We start from the raw sequence: 18,895 nt of genomic DNA, 5'->3' as shown, positions 1-18,895 counted from the left end.
CTGATCCTTAAAAATTTCTGAAGGTTTAAGGGGGCCTGAGCGGCTCAGTCGTTGAGCATCTGCCTTCGGCTCGGGTCATGGTCCCAGGGTCCTGGGATCGAGCCCCGTGTCGGGCTCCCTGCTCCGTGGGAAGCCTGCTTCTCCCTCTCCCACTCCCCCTGCTTGTGTTCCCTCTCTTGCTGTGTCTCTGTCAAATAAATTAAAAAATTCTTAAAAAAAAAAAAAATTCTGAAGGTTTAAAAGTCCCACCTTTATGGATTTTCTCACCAGAGATCAACAGTGAGAAAAGACAGATATGGCCCTTGACTTTGTGCCACTTAGGCTCTTGTGAACCTGGGGAGGTGTAAGTGGGTTCTGAGGGCCACTCCTTAGATTGTGGTCTTTATTCTAGCAACACCCTGGGAAATCCTGGAAAGATTCATTAAGAGTGATAAAATCCCATTTGGGGATGGGCAAAGACTACCATGGACAGTAGACTGGAGAAACCCCAAAATAGATTCAAGGAGCTGGTTAGGACATTAACGCAATTAGTCAAGAGACAATGGTAGTCAGAACTAAGGGGAGGGTGGAGAAGAGGAGAGGTACATGAATTTTTGAAACATTTAAGAAGTAAATTAACAGGGGGCGCCTGGGTGGCTCAGTCGTTAAGCGTCTGCCTTCGGCTCAGGTCATGATCCCAGGGTCCTGGGATCGAGTCCCGCATTGGGCTCCCTGCTCAGCGGGAAGCCTGCTCCTCCCTTTCCTGCTCCCCCTGCTTGTGTTCCCTCTCTCGCTGTGTCTCTCTCTGTCAAATAAATAAAATCTTTAAAAAAAAAAAAAAAAGAAGTAAATTAACAGGACTGGTTTATGGATTAGATAGAAGAAGTCAGGGGAAGGGATGTGTCAAGAGTAACTTCTAGGTTTTAAAGCAGATCATAAATAATAAATTCCTGGTTTTTAAACTAAATTTAAAAGAGATTCCAATTGAATATCTATTATCCTACACGTGGTTTATCTGGCCTAGAGTTATATTTGAGAAATATAAGGGATATATCATAGAAGTTTCATAATTATATTAACATCTTTCATTTAATCAAAATGCACAATTAAATTTTTGATACATGTCATGTTTATTTCAGTGGTAGGATAATACTGAGTTTAAAATGAAATTGATAATAAAATTACATTAAAATGTTAAGCTTAACCAAAAAAAGTACTGTAAGCATCAGCAAAGAGAGAAATTTATCCTTTATAAACAGCCAAAGAAATGTGTTTCTTACATAATCTAAAGAACAAAAGAAAAAACACATATATGGAAATTAAATGGTTTCTCAGTAAATCGATGTTTCTTCTAATAGGAAAAAAAATGTATTGGGACTCTGAAAATCAAGATTAAAACACAACATCTATATAAAATGTGTTCATATAAAATAAGAATAAATGAATATCATCAATCATCACATATTCAAATCCTCTATTTCCTGGATCCAAACTTTGTCATACAAGCTAAGTTGCCCTACAATTTAGATTTGCCCTTTAAAAAGATGAAATGTTTTCTAAACATGACTTTTCTTAGCAATTTCTGAGCTAAGCTGTGTTTATTGTAATTGTCAATTTTCTAATACAAGTTGAAATTAAATGTTTTATACAGATTATAAATCCCCAAATCATTGGATTTTCGAAGAACATAACAGTAAAAATATACTTAAATTACAATATCAATGTGTCACTCTATATTCCAATTTTAAAATACAGTCAACCTGATTATAACAGAAAATCTTGTAGGAACATTAAACCTGGGACTTCCTGAAATTTCACTTACATCAAATAATTTTTACCAGTGAATGAATAAATGCAAATAATTGAAAAGGCGTAGGTTTAGGACCTAATCGTATTTGTAAAATCAGGACATGACATTAGATATCGTCAACAGAAAACAGTAGCATTCACTTGTGTATTTTACATTACCAGGATCATAAATGAGAGAAATTTTTCAGTTATTAAAAGAGTTTTATTTTTAAAAAGCCCACAAAAGATAGTTTAGCAAAACTGAGAATGTCTAATCTAGAAACGCCACCACTAATTTTCCCTTAAATGCTGATGAGGTAGCAGGAAGGCAAAAGGGCCGCTATGATGCTGTTCTCAGAGGCTAGAATTTGCCTTTTATGTCATTGAACAGGTGAGAATATTTTTCTTTTTTCTTTTTAATTTAAAAAAATTTTTTTTAATTTTATTTCTTTTTTTTAGAGCGAGAGAGCATGTGCATGAGTGGGGGGGAGGGGTAGAGAGCGAGAGAGAGAGAATCTCATGTGGACTCCATGCTCAGTGCAGAGCCTGATGTGGGGCTCGATCTCACGACCATGAGATCATGACCTGGGCTGAAATCAAGAGTCGGATGCTTAACCGACTGAGCAACCCAGGCTCCTCTAGATGAGAATATTTTTCAAAATGGTAACTGAGTATACTGTTTACACTGTTTCATATTCGGTCTGTTGGTAGGAACTCAGAGGCTCTGGTGCCTCTGCCGGCCCCACTCTGGATCCCATTCCTGCCTGGCTCTCCCATAAGGCACCTCCTGAACTGAGAGGCTCCCAGAGCAAAGCTACCCCACATCTAAGAGCTGCTTCCACCCCCCCAGTGACTGGTGCAGCCCACACTATGCCCAAATCAATACCACTCCCAAACCCACTAGGGACCCCTAGGTTCACTCTCAGGAGAGCGAACTGCTATGAAAAGTCAAAGGAGAGAAGGGAGTCAGATGGCGAGCGAGATCAGATCCCTACCACGGGCCTTACGTGAAGCGTACAGCGTGATAACTTCTGCAGAAATAAGCATCAAGCTTGCCCTTCCTCATTTTGAATTTGGCCACAAGTTAGCCACCTAGGACATAATGTAAATGGGCCATAAAAGCAGTTAAGGAGAATTATAGATATTTAAGGAAAGAAGCTATTAAACGGCTGCCGAGTCCATATTATTTAAATACAATTACACTGAGTGATGAGTGGAACAGATAAGAATAAACAAAGACAAAGTCATAGTCCCTAATTCAGTCATTTGTCCAATGAAGCATTTAAAATATCAAGAGCTGGTTTTCTTTCGTAATCTTATAAAGAAACAGAATATTAGAAAAGAAATTACCAGTGTCTTGGCAAATTCAAAATAAGCTAAACTGTTGTCTTAACAGCAAATAAATGTCCATATTTTAATGAGACGGCTATCAAATATCTTGACTATGCCTAAAGCAAAGTTTTTATTAAAATAAAGCTAAACGGTATCGTAAAAATTCATTTGGCATGTCCCTTCTTGTGGCTGTGGAATGACATTCTTAACAGTCTACAATTTATTATCTATAAAATGAAGATCTCAGTGTTCTGCAATAATCTATTTCGAGGGTTAATAACCTCTGTTTCAGGACATTTCTTATGTGTACCCTAATTTGCTGTTTGAGCCATTCCCTTGTTGATGCATTTCCAGGGGAGACACACATCTGGTCATTATCTTCTGCAAAATAACACTTCATCTTCATGAATCTCTCCTCACCACCTCCTATTCAAGCAAAATTATCCCATTCAGTTTGCACTCACTTTAAATCACTAATCTTACTGAATTTATGCACCTATTTTTCTCACTTGCTTATTTTCTCTTATACTCACCATGGGGAGATTGGCAAGAAAAGTGTTTACTACATACATTTTCCCCACCAAGTATGTGTCCTACTTTCAAACTTCGAGCACACCAGCAGCTCCGGCGTCCCTAAGTGACCCGACGTCACACTTGGCCTCCAGCCAGGGCACACTGGTCTCTGCCACTGCCGAGGGCGGACACGGCAGAAGCCACCGTGCTCTCCTTCTCCTGCAGGGTTTCCGGCTCCCTCTTCCTCAGCCTCCCCATTGCCAGTGTCTACAGAAGCTTCTCAAACAGGAGGCACTTGATAAAAAAGGCAGGTTCTTGTCCCTTCCCACCAATAGCATCACAATGTCTGAGCACTACGTTCAAGAATCATCATTTTTACCAAAAACCCCGGGTGGTTCTGCACAGATGGCTAAGACTCGTCTCTGAGCTATCGGGGACGAGAAACGGAACGCGCTGCGGGCGGCTGCCTGGTTCTTTAAGCCTTTAGGTTTTAGACGGAAGAGGTTCAGACCCTCCCAGCCCCACCCCCCAGAATGGAAAGGCAATGTCACAGGCGAACACTTCACTTTTAATGTTAGGAAAAGCATCACTATCTTCGCCTTCCAACCCCCCCCCTTTCCAACCTCTATAAGGCCTCCAAGGTGGGCTGAATTTTCCACTTGAACCTCCAGTGTTGAAAAATACCTAAGAATTGCTGAAATCACTAGATTTAGAAGATCTCTATTCCAATTAATTGGCCATCAATGAACTCAGTTGGTATTTTTTTTTTTTTTTAAAGAAAAAGAACCTCAAATAATAAGAATCAAGTGGGTAGCACATGTTTAACATAACATGTTTCTCTTCCTCTCACTCAGCTCTGTTCCAAGACTGGAATGGGACATTAGGAGAATGTAAACAGGTTGCGGGCAGGGAGAGGAAGGGAAGAGTCCTTACTTAATTATTAATTAGTTAAATATGGCAAGTTCAAGTCACCTCTGAATGATGTCCAAATTTCCTCTCCTACCTTTAGCTGCATAGCTCAGAACTAGAAACTGTATTCTGAGAAGGGCTTGCGTCAAGTTGAAATAAGAGCAGCATTACCATATGGTTCCTAAATAAAATAAGCTTATTTTTAGATCCTTGAATTAGCTTGCTCCTGGGAACTCCACTTCCAATACTGTTACTTAGTCATTCACATGGAGTTTACGGTCTACTAAAATCTTTAAACAGGAACTACTTCTGTGTGTGATATACCTTTCCCCCAGAAAATGAGAAGAAGGAAACAAACCAGAAAATTTAAAATCCAGTGTCTGATATAGACCAATGAAGAAAGAACAAGAATACTTAATTTTTTCAATCCCAAATTATTTCATATTACCACACCGCGCACACCTGAGCAGTATGCCCACATAAATACTTCTGAGGACCAACCTCCAATGCTACCCCACAGCTATTGTGATTAATGATGCTTTTTTTCTTCCATTAGCATTCAATATACACTCATCACCCAAGTAAGAAAAATCATTTATTTGCCCGGGACATTTTTTAAAGGTAGAATTGTATAAATTAGGCCCTGTTTTATCTACAAGTGTGAGAAAAATCAATCATGAAATATGAAGATTCACTTATTAACAGAATCTGACAACTGTAAAATAAATGTATTTGCCAAAATTTGTACTGGAATCCATTTAAGCAGCCTGACACCTTGTTTGAGGCAAAAAACCAAACATTTATTTAATAATTTGTCACAAGGCATTTATTTATCTCATAACCTCAATTCAACAAAACTGGGTTTAGTGCTTACTTTAGACAAGATAATATGCTCTGCGTTAGGGATGCAGATATAAATAACACACTCCCCCAAACACAGAGTTCAAGGCCAATTAAGTCAGAGGGCTTTTATCTAAATTCTCCTTCTCAGCAGTGATTTTTGTTTCCGAAAAGACAAATATTTTAGAAAAATACTAATACTGAAGAGAGGAATTGAAAACTCTTCCCAAATTAAGGCTATATCACAATCCTTGAGGATAGAACGTTTGATTTAATTATATGTACTTTTCACTCGAATTATGTGAATGCTACTTCCTACTCAAACATAACCACCTTACAGGAATATGCACTCACTAGCCAATTTCACAGTACTGTGAGCAACTCTAATTTCAATCACGGTTTTCAATTTATTTTAAGCAGCAGAGGCAGACCCATTCCCTTCTAGCTTTTCAAATAAGACATTAATTAAAACTCTGACATGTGTCAAAAAGATAAAAAGCTAGTGCTCTGCCTTCTGAAACAGAGGTGAAGGACCCAAAGTTTTCCTTTTTGTGTCCCACAGGGAACTCTGAGCGCCTCTCTTAAGATTCTGGAACTTTGAGGAAAGCCAAAGTGAGACCCACCTGGAAATCACAGTTCCAGGACTTGGTGGGGCTAGGCCGGTGGGTGACAGTAATTGTTAGGGATAGCAGCAGAAGACAGAGAAAGAAGGAAACAGGAAAACAGGAAAAAAAAATCTGTTTTCCAAGCCAATCTCAAATGAGGTACTTATTAGCAGGATCTCCAAGAGACAGCACATGAGCACATATTTTGTAAACACATAGGTATGTTTAGAGTCTTCAGAAGTAACACTATTAAATCATACTTGAACTGTGATACCTACACATTAAATACAAAACTTCTGAGGTCTTACATTTTCAAGAGACAAATACATTTCACTGTATATTCTGAACCAAGCACACTTTTCCTCACTCAGACGCATAGTAACAATTACATTACTTATGAAAAAATTTACCTCACCTTCCATCTGGGTTTACAGTCTTTAGGCCTCCAGTGACCTCCTGGCTCAATATCTAAATCCTTGGAGAAGAGTTGATGAATTTCATCAAAACTGATTTCACTTACATTGACATTGAGGAATCCCCCTAGAAGGTCAAACACGTGAAGAACTGTTTTAATATGAAGCAAGACAAACAGCAGTCAGTAGGGTATGGCATAACTTAGTTGCCAGGACGGTACAGTTTATTCCTCTTATCACCACATAATTGTTAGTATCACCCACTTTTGGTTGTAGTCTGGATGATACATTATACCATCACTCCACTCTCTTTGGTAAATCAGCCAAAGTAAATCAAATTGTTGAAATCTTTGGCTCTGAGTACTACAGTGAATATTTTACTATTCTTTGGGAAATGTTTGCATGTCATTACAAATTAGCTTATTATTGTAATTTTACAACTTATTCAAGTCTTTTAAAACTACTCTTAATTTCAACATAATCAACATAGGCAGCATGAGAGCACAGTACATAAGAGTTAATTAAGCAGTTAGATTGGCAGGGAGCCGCCGAATCCTACGTTCTGTGCACTAGGGACACTATTGAACTTCTCTGTGCCTCAGCCTCCCTCTCTGTAAAAGCAGATGGTGATACCTGCCTCCCAGTGTGGTTACATCCACTAGATAAAATAGTGCATGTGAAGGATCAAGCACAGCGCCAGCCACAAAGGTACGCACTCAATAGACGTTAGCTATTATTACTCTCCTCTATTTTACTCACATTTCTTGAGAGAATTTGCAAACCAACTCAATAAATTTATATTTTTAGCACCTATCCAGTATCCCCTTGATATGCAAAACTGGAAAACTATAGGCTTTTAAGATATTCCTGGTCTACTAGGCATTCGCTCTCTGAATTAACAAATATATTCCTGGAGGTGTTTTTAACTAGTAGCTTCTCTGTTGTATACCACTGAAATAGGAATGACTCTTGGATGGAAAGCCATCCCCATTAACTCAATCAAAAACAGAACTAAGAAGTTACAGAACTAAGTTCTGTCTCGCTGTTCATCTCATGAAATACGTACCAAGAAATGAGGTTTCCCACTTCAAGTCCTCTGAGCCTGAGTGGCCCTGATTCCACATATAAAATCCTCAGCTCCTCTTGGAGAGAGCCTTTTTCCTTCCTCCTGTTGTTCTATATTCTAAGGCTTTACAGCTGCCTCTCTTTCTATCCCTCCCTTCTTCCCAAGTAGGCCAGAATACCAGCAGTTTCCACTAAGCACTGAGGCATGCCATGGGGCGCGTGGGTGGCTCAGTCATTAAGCGTCTGCCTTCGGCTCAGGTCATGATCCCAGGGTCCTGGGATCGAGCCCCACATCGGGCTCCCTGCTCCGCGGGAAGCCTGTTCTCCCCCTCCCACTCCCCCTGCTTGTGTTCCCTCTCTCACTGTGTCTCTGTCAAATAAATAAATAAAATCTTTAAAAAAAAAAAAATTCATTAAGCACTGAGGCATGCCAGAGAGAAGTATTTCAAAATACAAATGTCTACGTTTCAAAGGGTATGCTGGGAAAAAATGTGCAATCTTCTCATGTCTGCCAGTTCTCCTGACAATGTGGTCTTTTACAACCAAATACCCAGCCTTTCATGTGACAAGATTCACCTAAAGGAAAGAGTAACCTATGAACTTGCAGAGAAAGGGCAGGTCATGACGTGAGACTGATCAGCCTAATTACTGACTCCGCTGACAAAAACAGAACCTACCACCGTAATCAAATAAAATTCACACAAATAAATCTGATGCACTTAATGGTATGTGTGATTGCTAAAATGACAGTCATTAGGCTAAATTACAGGCAGTTCACAGAAGTCACCGAAGCCGGGATTCTTCAAGCACCGTGACACCGATTTCTTTGCCTATTTTCCAGCTTGACAGGACCTGGCCCAGTGGAGATCACCATGGTCAGCAGGTCTCTCCAGTCTCATTTAGGTTAGTTCTCATCTCAAACACGCATGCACTGGCAAATTAGGCAAGCCTTCTACCTCTCTCCTCGCTGGGCAGGGCGTCCGGTGGCCACCGCCTTCTCTAATGCTCGAGGCACCCAGAGTTCACTTCCCGTCCAGCTGCCCCACCATGCACATTCCTCGGGGTCCCTCAGCAGACTTCCCATGTGCCTTTTTTTTTTTTTTAATTGCTCTTTCCTCTGAAATCCCAATCTCTTACTGGCTGAAGGCCAAAGATGACCCAGTGGCATGACACTGTCATGCCAGGGGTCACAGCAACATTACTATTGGGGGGTGTGAGGGGGAGGGGACAGGCCTCCAAGACAGGACTGCCACACTGGGAACACTGGAAGTGTGATCAGAGAGAGAAGAGATTTAGTGGGGTGGGGCAGAGTGTGATGGGACAAACAACTCTGTTTCTCGGAGTTGCTGCCAAGGCACTTCAAAGTATGATAACCCTACTCACACCCACCCAGAGTCCCAACATTTAGATAAGGATGTGACTTTAGGATTCCTGCCATAAGTTCCTGCTTTGCTTCTCCCAGGGCACCTTTTTAAATAATCACTTACAGTTAAGGCCACAAAAAAGTGAAGCGACCTCTGCCCCAGCCACCCTGTAAGTGACAGGTGCTGGTTCCCCTGCTCTGTCTCCTGCTCACTCCTCCTGGAACACAGGACTGCCCTTCCCCCAGCTCACTGCACCCCCTTGCTTCTGGGATCTGTAAGTAATTACATCTTGTGACTCGACTTCCTTTGTGGGGCTGTACTGAGACTAACTTCAGTCAGAACGACCCCATGGGTTTGGGTTTCACTTCCCCAAAGTGGGAGCCCGGATGCCGAGGGAGCTAGCTGCCAACCCCATGTGGCAGCAAGTCACAATCTGGGTAACTGGCAATGAGGATGTGACTGTGGGTGCAGTGCGTGTCCCCATACAAGGCCCCGGGGCTGCAAATGGCTTACTAACCTCCTCTCCCAGACCGCTCGTCCCCCTGGAAGGAGCCCCCGCTTGCTGGCAGTCTGTGGCGCTGCCACAAATCCCCACCCTGAACTGTCGCTGCTGTAGAAGTCAGACTCCCCTGCAAGACCGACCCCCAGCAGGCCCCGTCTGAGGTGGGTGTGTTTCCCACTAGTCTCCAAACAAGCCCCCGCTGTGTGGCAGGTCTGGAGGTAACTGGCAGTACTCGCATGCGGAAGTCCCAGCACTGGGCCAAGGTGAGCTAATACCCACGAACACCAGGGCTCTGCCTCCTTCCCCCAGGCAGGCACAGGGGACGCGGGCTATCAGATCCTGGGAGCACGGGGAGTTCCCTCAGGTCAGTGCCACAAGGGGAGGCTGGCTGCTGGGCCTACGGCGCTCATGGTCAGGACTGGGGTGTGGAGCCTGCAGAGTCGGCCCTGACGCACAACACAGGGAGCGCTGCGCGGGGCATCGTGGTGCACCTCCCATGCTGCCTCGTTCCCGGCGGCTACGGCCAACGGGCCCCCAGCCCCACGGGGTATCAGGAGCCCGCCCGTGGCATGGTACAGCAAAACGAATTCTCACTAAGGGCAGGCCCCTGAACACATGGCAGCAGCTCCTTCCCAGTTCCCAGAGGAGGCTGGAAAAACTACCAGACACTTGCAGGACCCCTGCTCAAATGGCTTGTGGGGCATATCATACGCCTCATCGCGGCTGCTCCCTTCTTGAGGTTCGGGACACATCAGCTAATGTCGCACTGGTGGAGGTAAACCCCGACCACCTGGAGGGTCGGTCGGGATAACCTAGAACAGGAGGTAGCAGCATATGAGTCAGGGAAGAGGCAACCTCAGTCCCAGGTGCTCCTTGTTAGTATCCTTCCAACCAGAACGTCCAACCACCAGTGTGAAAAGAAAGAGACAAGTAACTATACAGGGTAGAAATGCCAAGGTTTTCTAGGAAAATCTGCCCGTGGAGAGGGGGAGAAGGATGCTAATTGGCTCTTACAGGTCTTTGGAACCGGCTCCGACCTGTTGATTTCAGCAGTTGAGATGCCTGACCTGGCCAGATTGGCCAAAGACCCCAAAATTCACAATTTGTACAAAAACCAAAAAACAAAACAAACCACTCAAGGTACTGAAGGCCTATTTTATTAGAGACACCCTAGAAGAGACTCCGAACTTGTCACCACAGCGACAGCACTCCCAAATGAATTGAGCTATCAAGGCAGGAGATGAAGACAAAAAAGGGAAGAGACTCTCAGGAAAAGACCTCCCCCACAAGCGTCCAGAGTCCACAGGGATAAGGAGAAAGCATCTCTGCCTCTCCTAACTTGGGTTTCTTCTTAAAGCTCCCCTCCGCGCCTTGTAATTGAGGGGTTATAATTCACTACAGCGTAATAGGCATTAGACCACACCAATGCTGTAGCTAGACATGAAAAAGATAATTTTCCCTAAGGCCAAATCTTGTTTGCCAGTAAAGGCAAACGGCCCCTCTGCCCCTTCAGCTAGGAACCCAACAGAGGGACCTAGGAGATATAAAGGCTTCCAAGCCCCTTATTAGTCTCCCTCGAGGAGTGGCTCCTCGACTCAGCTCCCTCCCGCATACGATGACCAACAGGCCCCTCTGTATGGGCAACTCTGGAGATCAGGGGTCTCTACTCTGAGACAACTCAAATACAAGTCAGAAGCCTTTGCTCAGGTGCTGTGAGCTCTTCAAAAGACTGCCAGCCCACCATGAGGGCAAACGCCATCACCCCTTAGAATGTCCCAGCCCTGGTGGCAGGATCTGGGGTCCCATACTCTGACCTCCAAGAGTGGAAGCTGCTAAGGCCACTGCCCTAGGGACCCAGCAGTTCCCCAGAGTTTGTCTCTCTTTCTGGGGGACAATCACCCATATATTTCTCTAATTATCCACTAGGACACACATAATAGTCCTCCATTCAAGCCTGCCAACAGTTTTCATATTTTTATACAATAGGCAGAAACTGGAGCTCATTTTGGGGGCCAATATAATTGCTAGGCATGTTACCAGGCTCAACAAAGGCGGTTTCCTGAGTCAGTGGCCTACCAAGCTGATTTACCAACCCTGTCCCCATTCGACCAGCAGAAGGGCCCGCCCCCATGCATCCCTATGGCTTTGCCTGGCCTCTCTCTATGCTGCTCAGGTGCTCTCATGCAGGACATTCTGCAGTACACTATGGGATACTTGGCAGGAGCCCTGCCCAGTGCCGTTTGTAATCTTCCATCTCCACCTCGTCCCAAGGAGAACAACCCCCATGGTCTTGGGCCTTAAGGCCCAACCATCCAGAAGGAACCTCCAACTTATCTTGGCTTCCCTGATTAAGCAGTTCGTGTCCACCGTGGGTACGGTGCGCTGGGGCCGTCACACATACATGGCTCTCTCTACGTGCACTTCTTCGCTCAACCTCCAATGCATTTGCCTCCATGCCAGCCCCCAGAGTCCTGTCTAGTCATACCAGTGTACTTTAGTCTTAAAATCACTGAACACAATACCCCGCAACCATCTCTGCTCCCTCATGTCAAAACCATGCAGAATCCAGCCCCTGAGCCGAGGTCTGCTGCTAACCCTCACTGGAACTGGGCTAGATGCCACCGCACGGGGCACACAACAACAAATTAGTAAAGACAAATACCAACCTGTCAGCCGCCCTGCTGAACACACGGGGCTGTAACACCAAAGACTAGCCTGATACAACAACATGATTCTCTAGCACAGACAGTTCGGATAACGGATAACCATTTTAGGTTACCTACTGGCCAGGGAAGGAGCTGTATGTGCTGGAAAGGGCCCCACCTGCTACAAGTATATTAATAATTCTGGAAAACTTCAGACAAATTTACAAAAGATGGCCCAACAGGTACAAGTATTCCACAATCTCATCCAAGTGTTTCATCAAATACCTACTTTAACCTTATCCAGAGGCTTTGGTTTATTTTCTTGGTTGGATCCCAGCAAATGGTGAGGGCGGTTACGGACAGCATTTCAAATTGTTCTTTGTCTATTGATATTGCTGATTGGCATTTTTGCTTTGCTCAAGTGTTTCATGCACTGGGTGACCAAAACCCTGCCAGTGGTTAATATCGTCACTGTCCAGATAGTGCCTATGATTTTCCCTCAAGATTAATGCCTAGGCATCACAGGGTCAATTGTGATGAGAAAAACAACCATTGTTCTTCTGAAAAAACAACTCTGTTTTTCTGAATTGTTGCCTAGGCATTTCAAAGTATGATAACCCTGCTCACACCCAGAATCTGGACACTTAGATAAGGACATGAGTTTAGGATTTCCGCCATAAATTCCTGCTTTGCTTTTGCCAGGGCACCTTTTAAAATAATCACTTAGAATGAAGCCCACAGAAAAGTGAAGCGACCTCTGCCCCAGCCACCCTATAAGTGACAGGTGCTGGTTCCCCTGCTCTGCCTCCTGCTCACTCCGCCTGGAACACAGGACTGCCCTTCCCCCAGCTCACTGCACCCCCTTGCTTCTGGGATCTGTAAGTAATTACATCTTGTGACTCGACTGCCTTTGTGGGGCTGTACTAAAACTGTAACTTCAGTCAGAACGACCCCATGGGTTTGGGTTTCACTTCCCCAAAGTGGGAGCCCGGATGCCGAGGGAGCTAGCTGCCAACCCCATGTGGGTGGCTTGTGCCTCCTCATTCAGCAGGTCATAATCTGCATATTCTTAATACACCAGCTCCCCCTTCTCAACACATGGTATTGGGGGAAAGACCCCAGGCACAGGAAGTGAAGAGAAAGGAGCATATTACAGAGAATGGCCAAGAGGCACTGAGCAGATGAGCTACTGGTGATGTGGTTTCCAAACAAACCTCAGGAGAGAAAACCTCTCAAGGTGAGCCTGTGGTCAGGGAGGACTGGGGGTCCTCCCCTCACTGCACCCACTGAAGCTACTTTCACGTCCTTTACATACTGGATGTCCCCTTCGGGTCCCACTCAAAGAAGCATTCCAGTGCTTTGAAACCAGGAGAGGACACATCTCTCTTTCCTTGTAGAGAAGTAAGCCATCAGCCAGGCTAGCCCCCTTTATTTCATTTGCTGAGATTTCAAGGGCAACTGGGGAGGAAGGACCCACTGAGCTCCACAGAGAACCCCCAATCTTCACGCCACACCTGTGCTAATCAGAGCTCTTCCAATGAGAATGTGTGCTCATTCCCCAATTAGAAATTAAAAGCTCGAAAAATAAATATATTTGCTGAAATCAATGTATCTAGTAGTGCCATCAAATTTTGATTTTCACCGTTTGGAAGGCGGAACTGAGATTAGAAAGAAAAGAGCAGGGCCTCACCTGGGGTCAGGTGGAAGAATGAAAGTCAAGTGTAAGCAGTCCATTAGTCCTGGCAACAAAGCCTGCGTGCCAAACTCTTTCTTTCATGTGCAAGAAAAACTTAGTTGCATCATTGGTTATATTCGACATTCACTACAATCTCTTAATGCTGAATTAGCAAGACACGCAATAATACCACACAGTTTGGAAACCTAAATGGGCCTGGGGACCATTAGGTATGTGCAGGCCCAAACCATGGGCTCATGGTAGTGTGCACTTAAGGTATCACATGACATGACTTAGGATATTACTTTTTCTATTAAAATATAATTCTTAAAAGAATAGTCAATACATATGGATTACCTATATTTACATTTTCTCTTACATTCCAAGTAAAATTTAAGGCATATATTATCTCTAGCCAGAGAGTTGTTTTCCCTATAAATCAACAGCTTTCCATGACTACTTCACTCAGCTTAGGGTCTATTATCTATTTTTTGGTATCTAAAGCCTAATTCTGGATACCCTGGCTTTTTATCACCACTTCAGCCTCAGGGTTTCAAATGTGCACAGCCCAACGATCTGATGACAGTGTTGAGAAAGACCTGAATTTCCTGAAGAAATATCCCATCAGGTGAATTCCACTCCAAAGTCAAAAGATGACTTTTATGACAAGAGAGCACATTCTCTCCCGCACCCTCTGGGCTGCACAGCTCGAGGCTATTTGGTTACATCAGTCATCTTGTCCCCAGTCACCCACTGCCCTCTTTGGAGCCAACACTAGAAACTGCCTATTCCCAATGGGGAATTACTTAGGCTTCTCAACTTCTGGAATTTTTTTTTTAAAGATTTTATTTATTTATTTAGAGAGCGTGCAAGCAGGGCGAAGGGCAGAGGGGGAGGGAGAGATTCTCAAGCAGACTCCTCACTGAGCATGGAGCCCGAGGCGGGGCTCAATCTCACGACCCTGAGATCATGACCTGAAACCAAGTGTCAGACACTTAACGCCGCCCAGGCGCCCCCAAATCTAAGTATTCTAAACACAGAGTGGTTTTTAGCCATGCATGACCAATGCCTGGACACTGGATGGATGAACGAACGAATGGATAAATGAATGGGTAGGAAGGGCAAAGCCAGCTATGTCCAAATTCTGTCTCACCTCTCTTTCTTCTGCTTCCTTTCTACCTGTGTCTCCACCCGCTGGCTCCATCAGGTGCTAAAATACGCCTATAAGACATTGGTGCAAAAGGTGTCCCCCATGTAGATGACCCAAAATAAGAGCCCTCAGCCAGCCCAAGTTCTCATCCCCTAATCCTCCCCCAAAACACAGTTGTTAACACCCGATTTCCTCCCTTGCTTATGGTTTTCTCCCACTTGACTCTGAATGATTAACTGAAACCTGCAGGTAACAGTCTGCTTTTTGTCCCCACCTTTGCCTTCTAACCCACCCAATGAGCCTTTGTTCCAGCCCTGAAGGTCTCACAGCCTTTACCACACTCTTCCAAATGGTTTTCCTAGTCCCCAACTGTTGCAAAGCTGACAACCACTTCTGGTGTCACCATCCACAACTATTACTTATTTCCTCAACTCTGACACGTGCACTCATTTATGTTTTAGCATCCTGACATAGGGACATACCCCACAATGTGTGCATTTAATGTACTGCTTCTTCCTTGTTCCCAAAAAGCCATTATAAAATTAATGGTGTGTCTTGTCAAGAAAATACGGCATGTCAAAAAAAAAAGGAAGAAAGAAAGAAAAGAAAATATGGTATGTCATATACTCCTCTTGTGATGGCAAATGTGTTTTCTGGAACCATTTCATTACCAAGAAATTTCCATATGTGGCACCTCAGTGTTTTTTCTAGAACGACCACCCCACTCCTCATCTTAAATGAACAAGTGTTCTTCCTTTCGAAGTGTGTTAAGTGCTCACTTTCTTAGGTCTACAGTCTTGGAGGCAGGGATAAAAGAAGGTATTCCGCAGACTTATACCTACACTTTACAAAAAAACGCTTACTTCCTTCTTTCATAAATTCACCCCCTTTGAAGTTTATGATGGTTAATCATACCACCTTCTAGTATCCAGCCTTGTTTACTGACAGGGAGGCACTCTCTCCTCCCTGTCCATCATCCTTACAAACCCAGATCTGTATTCACCCCCTAAGCATCACTGTCACCTAGAATGATGGGCAGTGTCAGAGTTGAAAGCCAGTCAGCTCTGGCGTCAAGTTCTCTCTGCTCTATTCTCATCTTTCCCCCATCTATCTGGCTTCTAATCAAGCAGCTCACTAAATTTGGTGGTATGGCTAAGAACCAGCAGGCAGGGCCGTTTAGAATGAAGGTTCCTGGCCCCATTCTCAAAGCTGCTGTATCAGTAGACACCCCTGAACCATGTTTGCAGCCACCCAGCTTTACGTGAACACGCTTCAAGTGCTTGAACTGCTCACCACCGAGTCCTGCCTCCCACAGGAAGAAGCTAGAATCTACTCTCCCGTCCTCTCCAGCAGACAGAAGCAGTCACATGACCACCTGCACCAGCAGGAGTATTTAAATCAGAAGAGAACACCAGGAGGACGGGGGCACTTTACAAAACCACCTTTTGGTAAAAGCAGTGGCAGAAGCTTCCAGCTTTAGGGGCACCTCTGGTCTCCAGACCTGAGCACCGTGGTGGGAACTGTGACCTCTGCGGAGTGAAAGAGATGCCTCACAGGTGTCTGGGCCTCATCGTAGCTGCTCAGCCTCTAACCCTAACTCTGGGCCACCCAGGTTTTTTGAGGACTGCCCGATACCTCTTCACAGGTTCCCTTCCCCTTAAATCAAGCCTAATTGTATTCTGGGGTTTGCAGCCAGGAAACCTGACCTTCTCTATGGATCTGGGGTTTGGCTTAGAGGCTGACATTTTTTAACCAGTATCCCAAGCTGATTCTGGTGTAGATGACCCCTGGACCATGCTTAGAGAAACACAGCTCCATGAGCTCTACCCTTGTAATGGGCTGAATGTTTGTGTCCTCTAAAATTCCTACCCTCAAAATCCTAACCCTCAATATGATGGTACTAGGAGGTGGGGCCTTTGGAAGGTGATTAGGTCATGGGGACAAAGCCTTCATAAATAGGATTAGGAGCCTTAGAAAAGAGATCCCAGAGAGATCCCTCGCCCTTTCCACCACATGGGGACACAGTCAGAAGATGGCCATCTGTGAACCAAGAATCAGGCCCTTCACCAGACACTGAATCTGCTATAGCACTTTAATCTTTACACTTCCGGCCTCCATGACTATGAAATACTTAACTGCTTAAGCCATCCAGTCTATAGTATTTTTGTTTTAGCAGCCCAAATGGACTAAGCCACACCTATTCACTCACAAATACTCTTACTTACCCTCCCTTCCTGACCTGACACACCTGATCAATAATTGTCCATGCTTGAATCCTCTACCCAATAAATACCACTAAAGAAAATCACATAAGCACATACACTAATGTCATCATAAGTGATAGTTATCTAATACATTGCCTTGAACACAGTAAGCCCTCAACAAAAACAAGTGTCACAATATTTGTGCATTTTGACCCCCCAGGCTAGTGGGGGGGGGTGCTTTCTTGGCTAACCAGTTAGTCACCTTTAACTTGTGATTAGCTGACTCCACTCTTCATTCCCTACAACAACTTTTTATTTATTTATTTATTTTTTAAGATTTTATTTATTTTTGACAGTGAGAGAGACAGTGTACAAGCAGGGGAAGAAGCAGGCAGAGGGAGAGGGAGAAGCAGGTTCCCCGCTGAGCAGGGAGCCCGAGGTGGGGCTTGACCCTAGGACACTGGGATCATGACCCAAGCTGAAGGCAGACGCTCAACCGTCTGAGCCACCCAGGCGCCCCTACAACCACTTTTTAAATATTTACTTCTCCCTTTCATGCTGCTCAGTCCTTCTTGGTCAACCTCTCATATGTATGTGGCGTCCCACTTCATTAGGACACAGAATCAACAGGCTTGAACCCCCTTAACTTTCTCCACCTCATCTCCAAATGAACTGTACTCTTGCCTCAGAGGAGAGGCGGTTCCTACTTTCCAAGGCTAATTCCTTGACCTCAGCATATTTCTGTTTCCTGTACATGTCTCCAGAATCTGGCTCCGTGGATCCTTCCCTCCTGCTCCCTTATACTTCCCATCTCTTGTCTCTCTGTAATGCCTAAAACTCACTCAAATCCTCATCTTCCCAAAGAGTTCCTTCCTTGCCTTCACCTCCTCCACATACCTTACCCCCTTCTGCTTCCTTTTCCCACCAAACTTTTTTTTTAAACCAACTAGTTTTTATACACCTCTGAGTCACTTCTCCAGACAGTACATGTTGTCTCTTACCCTACCCTATCCTACTCTACTGAGACTGTGCTTGTTGTGGCAAATTCATGCCAAATTCTTTATGCCAAATTCTATGGCTCTTCACGGGTCTTCCTTCCAGCTGCTTTGAGGTATGTCACAAGACAGAACACTCTCTCCTGGAAACTCTCTTCTCGTTAGCCTCTGGGACACTGTTCTCTGACGCCTCTCTGCCCGACTGTTTCCCTTCTTCTACAGACGGACAACCCTTTCCCCCCAGCAAGTGCAGATGTTCTCCAGGGACCCACTCTCAGCATTCTGTCTCACTTCCTCTATTTCCAGCCTGGATCTCTCTGATGAAATTCAGACCCCACATCAACTCTCCTGAGCTTTAAAAAGAACGGGCCCAACACTAACTTCCTCATTAACTTCCCCATTCTCCAAATGTGATGTTTATCCTGCATTACTTGTTTCAGTGACAGTTGCCAAGCCAGAAACCTGCTCATGAACCCTGATCCCTTAGTTGGTCACCACATCCGGCCAATGGCACCCCTGGAGCTTCTCCCTGGAGCCCCGTCCTCCCTCCAATGCCACGGTTTCCGCACATGCTCTTGTCATTTCTCTTGGCCTCCTCAGAAAGCTCCTCACTGGGCTTTCAGATTTCAGTGTTTCCCCACTCTCATCCATTTTTCAACTTCTCATCAGAATAATCTTTCTGAATACCATCTTAGTCACATTATTCATCTGCTTAAAGCAGTGGTTTTTGTTTTTGTTTTAGCCTTTTTTGTCCCCAACCCTTTGAAAACTGTGCACCCTCACCCTCCAGATATGCACACAGGCCATAAATCAACCCTTGGCATATACGCTCAGGGGCTCTGCTCCCTCTGAGGCCTATCTCATGGATGCCCAGGGATTCACGGAACCCACAAGGCCCTCAAGGCCCCTCACCTCC

The 18,895-nt window shown here is 44.6% G+C and overlaps 1 protein-coding gene across 5 annotated transcripts in view; it reads right to left on the bottom strand.

Moving 5' to 3' along the window:
• Positions 1-18,895, bottom strand: part of B4GALT6 (beta-1,4-galactosyltransferase 6) — a 68,202-nt gene that overhangs the window by 15,242 nt on the left and 34,065 nt on the right. For 3 of the 5 annotated variants that reach the window (XM_034996226.1, XM_034996228.1, XM_034996227.1), the window contains one exon: positions 6,382-6,506. The exons of the other annotated variants lie outside the window; for them this stretch is intronic. In XM_034996226.1, coding sequence (XP_034852117.1) covers positions 6,382-6,506 — 125 coding nt within the window. The remainder of the gene's footprint in view (positions 1-6,381; positions 6,507-18,895) is intronic. 5 annotated transcript variants of the gene reach the window in all.

This window comes from Mirounga leonina, unplaced genomic scaffold, assembly GCF_011800145.1.
Source record: "Mirounga leonina isolate KUSES-001 unplaced genomic scaffold, KU_Mleo_1.0 Mir_93, whole genome shotgun sequence".
Classification (NCBI taxonomy): domain Eukaryota; kingdom Metazoa; phylum Chordata; class Mammalia; order Carnivora; family Phocidae; genus Mirounga; species Mirounga leonina.
The sequence above is the reverse complement of the archived record's forward strand: the minus strand, read 5'-3'. Positions and strand labels throughout refer to the sequence as shown.